Here is a 5,522-nt window from a genome sequence, read left to right as displayed (position 1 = left end):
TCGGAAAAAAACCCACTAAAACTAAAGTGACTTTTTGAACCATTGACAACTTGTGCTGCCTCCCCAGTGCCATACTTAAACTCATCCTACTGTTACCTCCACTGTTTACATAAAACATACCCTAAGTCAGATTGTTTTTGCTTTGTTTCAAAATGTTTGTAATACAAGTTAAAACAGCATTGTTGGTGTAAACCACAATAGCAAAGGAGCAATAGCAGTTGTAGCTTGTTTTCAATTGCATTCTAAATTGTACGTTTTAGCATTAATAAAAACATACAAAAATGTACATTTTGTGCTTGTAAATGTTACGTCTTTTAAAATTCTGGCAGTTTTATGCCTACAAAAACGGCTGGTAGGGACTACAACAAGTAACTTCCTGAGTTTGTGACGTAACAAACCCAGATAAACCCCGCAGTTGTATCTAAAAGTATGAGACAACAACAAACAAAAAACATAGGCCTACCATTAAAAGCCTACCATTAAATCCTCTGCTTCTCAATCAGGCTCAAACTTATAAGCCATATTAACGACGCTGTTGTTTACAATACAACCGGAGCACATGCCGCTGAGGTGAGGGGCAGGACGTTTAGACGCGCACTAGAGGCGGTTTTGCCAATCACAACACACTGGGCTAGCTAACCAATCAGAGCCCATCACCTATTTCTGAGGGCGGGGCTTCATAAAAATAGGAAATGATCAGCGCGTATCTCAGAGAAGGGACAGAGCAGTGTGGAATAAAGGTAAATTATGTGAAAAATAATGCTTAAATTTAAAAAAATAATTTTTACATTTTTAAAAAACGAAGCATTAACACATGTTAGACTGCACCCCATAAACACAATCAAGCCTAGGAAAAAAGCAGTGAACCACCCCTTTAAGTAAGGTTTACTAATTAAAATTTACAGTGTTGGAGAGCATTTACACTTAGGGTTTGGGTTGTTTGTCAGATCTTTAAAGGAAAACGTTTCCAAAATATTAGATAATGCCAGACATTTTAGCATCAACACCACTGTTGTGAGGTAGAATAATTGCCTCTACTGAACGAGGTTAATCCAACATGAGAAGGGAGGGGTTGAACCCTGTGGATGGCCTAATAATTGTAGAGGCTATGTTAGTTTATTACTCTTCAAAGGGCTGAAAAATGTGGTGGATCAATGATTATGCAATTTGGGGATCGTTTTTAGAGAGCAATTTAACACAGAAGAAAGGCACTGAGGTAAACTGGACACAACAGCTGTCCTTGTTCTCTCTTGAACTTGGATCAAACATGCTGAAATGAGGGCACATGTCTCTAGGTCTCAGGGCCAGAGTTCATGCCCTCAGAAAGACGTTGCTGACACATAAGCAGGGACAAAGATTGATTAACTTTGGTGGAGAACCTTTCGCTCCATTAGGACAAATGCTCACCTTGCTGCAGAATTTTGCCAAAGTACTTGTTCTGGCTGGTACAGTTCCAGCGCCGAAAGCGGAACTGGTATTGGCATTCGCGCACGCCCAGCTTGGCGCCCTTGGCGACTTCGTTGACGATCTCCGGCTGGGTCTGGCACAGTTCGGCCTGCTTGCCCGCAAGACGTTTGGTCTTCCTGCAGATGCTGTTTGGGTCCATGACCAAGGGACTCCCCACTGCCCTGAAACGAACAAAGCTTCATCAGATGACTCATCTGAACTACACAGGTTTTCACAAGATAAAGTGCGGTTATCTTCTCAAACCACACGGCACACAAACCACTTTAAATGATGTAAAGCATTATAAATTTAATGTTCTGTTGCTTTACCGCAAGGTTCACAATAAGGTCTGAGCTGATCCTCATTCATTTAGGGCTTTTCTTGATTTTTAGGCGTACTCATTGTTGCTTGCAGATGACAAAGAAAATATACAGAAAAAAGACTACTAGAGTCAGACACACTATAATGTCAGCGATAATCGAATTACCCCTTTGAACATAAACAGATAACATTTAAAGCAAAAAAGCTGCATCTTAATTGCTGGGTTTTATCAAAAGTGACGACAGACGTGTGTTTACACTTGAATCAATTGTTTATTTCAACTGCTAATGGGAGAAGAGGCCTCAGGTCCAAAGCGTTGAGCGGACTGCCAGAGCTTTTCTGTGACAGTCGCTATGACGTAATGTGAGAACGGCACAATCCTCCGGTTCTTTCTTTTTAATAACTCTCACCGTATTGGAGTGGAGTTCAGCATCTGTGATCCGTGCAGCTGAAGTCGGCTTTTATCATCACGTTGCCGTATGGGGGAGCAGAGCTCTGTGCGAATACCTCATTGCTTTTCATTCACCCCTGTCAAGGCTAATCTTTCAGACTAATAACATTCATCTGCTGTGCGAGTTTGTTTTAAAAGTCAAACCAACGCTCTTGCCAGTCACCTTCCATGGCGGTCTGATAAGAAATATGAGAGGAGAGATAATAGGCTTTACAAGTGATGCATCCCATTTTGATAGGCCTAATATTTCATTTACATACGACCATTCAACAGAAGTCTTTGGATATGGAGCAGCAGTAGTGTGTTTTGCTGTGATATATATGCTTACATACTAAAGGACACTTCGGATTCATTTCATTACACATTAAAAAATTACATTATATATAGCCAAATTAAGTAATTTATTTTATTTTAATTGATTTAAAAAAAAAAAGTATATTCTTCTCCCAATGTCAAAGGTATTAACTAATTTTCCTTACTATGTTTCTAACAAACATCGCATTGTCTCATTCTTAGCATCACATACAACATGAGGCAGTCCCTGTTTCTCTACTTCAATTGCTCATATATTTTAGTGATCTAATGTGAGGAATATTCCACATATGTCTGGCCACATGGAGTATAATAAACTTATAAACATTACATTTTAGATAGTCAGTGTTCCACTGAGGTAAAATGAGTAGACAGTTTTTAGTATTTCTTTTGAATCACACGTCTCTCAAATCAGTGAGGGTCAGACTATTGTTTTTACAGTTTGAATTTAACCATGTATTATGTTGCAGTTCCTAATAAAATTACAGGCCTATTGGCACATACTCGCCAATGTCAATTTGAATTTGCATTCGGTGCCTAAAGAGTGTTAATTTTGGACCCTGCCTATAGCAAAAACACTGCAAGAGATGTTAATGCTAAACATTATCACTGTGTATTATGCATAACTCTACTGTAAAGTAGTATTTATTCATCACAAATACCTGATGACTTATGACAATAATTTATGATATTGTTAACAAGCACAGTATTGTATCTCACAATATTGTAAAGGCAGCACAAAGTGGACAACAAATAAATCTCTATTAATCTCCTTAAAATAGAAATAAAATGTTGATCTTGTTTACAGGAATATGTGATGCATTGTTTTGATCATAGTGACCCATGTTTAAACACTTCATAACTCCAGATTTCATTTTCATCTTTTGTTTTTATTTACTGGCAACACATTTGATCACATTTATTTTAATGACAGTCAGACAATGTTTCTCTTTAAAACAATTTAATTTTGACAGTCTAGCACCCCACCAGGAAAAGTATTTTTGTTCCCTATGGCCAATCCATCCCTGAGTGTAAAGGTTTCCATAGTGCTGAACGAACAGGCATGTAATAAAGCCTCTATTAGTATATCTCACAGATCTTGATCTATGATGCACACACCCCTGCATGATAATAATGTGCAGATTCAATGTTCTCCTGCAGCCTCTGATTATCTACAAACCTGTGAGCGTCTCAGCGCCAGGATCACTGCTTGGCTTGGGTTCACTTCTGTGGCGCGTGGCGCAGAGCCATGGCACAATCTCCTCTTGGAGCGCACCACTAAATCATGCGAGTGGAACCACAACACTGCACAACTCCATCACTACGACGCTGTCTGTCACACGCCGATGGGATAGACCCGAAGTATGAGAGAACAGCAGACGCACTCTCAGAGGTGAAACACTGTAAGTGTGCCAAACGGGCCAAGCAGCTGTCATCTAATCGTTATCTGATCCATCTCTCAAGACCGCTTGATTGGATATCTCTCCATTCTCCAAATGAGATTCGCTTCTCCCAGATTGAACATCGGAGAGGAGACTGTGCAGTCTGGGACACACTAATATACATTGGTTAGGTCCAATAGGAGACCTGTAAAAAAAAAGAAAAGACAATTCTGTCACCATTTACTCACTCTAATGTTGTTCCAAACCTGCATGTCTTTCTTTCTTATGTAAAGCACAATGAAGATATTTTGAAAAAAAAAATAAAAAATTCCATAAAATGAAAGCCAATATGCGCCAATGTTTTTTTTTTTTGGACCCCAATGACTTTCATTGTATGGGGGAACAAAAACAGTTCTTCTTTTTTGTTCCACAGAAGAAATTAAGTTATACAGGCTAGACTTGTGCTGGTATTCGGTAATGCGATATATCACGGTAATGAATATGCACGATATTGTTATCGTGGGCACTTCTAAATACCGTGAATAATTATATATTACAAATTATTCAGAATTTTGAATGCATTTTAAGAATACTTTTCCCATAAACTGGTCAAAATGCACAACACTGCTGTATGCTGCGTGCGGACGTGAAGCACATGGCGGAACATGTGAGAGACGCTCTGGATGAAAGCGCACTTTCACTCTCTGACAGCAGATGGCGCTAAACTGCAGAAATAATAATAATAATAATAATAATTCATTTAAATGCAGCCTTTACCCCGGAAACCCTGTAAACAAAGCAGCTGCACTACTTCCGGTTTCTGAATCGTGTTTAAATGATTTAAACAGCCATTCAGATTTGTGTATTTGCTATGATGTTCATCACAGCGCCAAATACTTAAATATTTAGACTTAAAAGGCTATTTATTTTCAAACTTTTTTTAAATTTTAATCTGGACTACAACATGCCCTAGATATTGTTTGAAAGTGTTTTGATTCTTTATTGTTCGGTCACACTTTACATTAGGGCTTCATTAGTTAACATTAGTTAACATAAACTGCCAATGAAAAATTCTTCTGAACATTCATTAATCTTAGGTAATTACAATATTTAATAACACGTTGTTAAAATCGAAAGTTGCAACTGTGTTATTTAATGAGCTAACATGAACTAAGACTTGTATTTTTTAAACAAAGATTAATAACTTCTGTAGCAAATGTAGCTATTGCTCATTGTGAATGTTAATGCATTAACTAAGGTTAACTAATGAGGTCTTATTGTAAAGTGATACCTATTGGTCTTTATAGTTCTTTTGCACTTTAATCTGTGTAAAACTTTTAACTTTATACATTTTTCTGTATTGCTTTATTGCATTTAAATGTTCAGTTATTTTTGTTATAAGAAAAAAGTTATTAAACCTGTTATACTGTATTATGACAGCACTTTTTAAAACTAAATTTCAATATCGTGATAATACCGCATACCGTGATAAAAGCATTAGCAATTAATCGCAACATGAGAATTTGATACCAGCATATCCCTAACTCTGATAAACCGTATATTGCCGTAGTCGTGTGTTTATTAGTCACGTTGAATCAATGAAAGCAGTT

The 5,522-nt window shown here is 37.6% G+C and overlaps 1 protein-coding gene across 1 annotated transcript in view; it reads right to left on the bottom strand.

Annotated features, from left to right (window-relative positions):
• Positions 1-1,407: 1,407 nt before the first annotated feature.
• LOC107743935 (protein Wnt-6-like) overlaps positions 1,408-5,522 on the bottom strand; it is a gene marked incomplete at its 3' end in the record, with an annotated part of 11,723 nt that continues 7,608 nt past the window's right edge. The window contains exon 2 of the mRNA XM_016557390.1: positions 1,408-1,628. Coding sequence (XP_016412876.1) covers positions 1,408-1,628 — 221 coding nt within the window. The remainder of the gene's footprint in view (positions 1,629-5,522) is intronic.

This window comes from Sinocyclocheilus rhinocerous, unplaced genomic scaffold (genome assembly GCF_001515625.1).
Source record: "Sinocyclocheilus rhinocerous isolate Xijiao unplaced genomic scaffold, SAMN03320098_v1.1 scaffold2001, whole genome shotgun sequence".
NCBI classification, from domain to species: domain Eukaryota; kingdom Metazoa; phylum Chordata; class Actinopteri; order Cypriniformes; family Cyprinidae; genus Sinocyclocheilus; species Sinocyclocheilus rhinocerous.
Note: the sequence above shows the minus strand (reverse complement) of the source record. Positions and strands in the feature narration are given on the sequence as shown.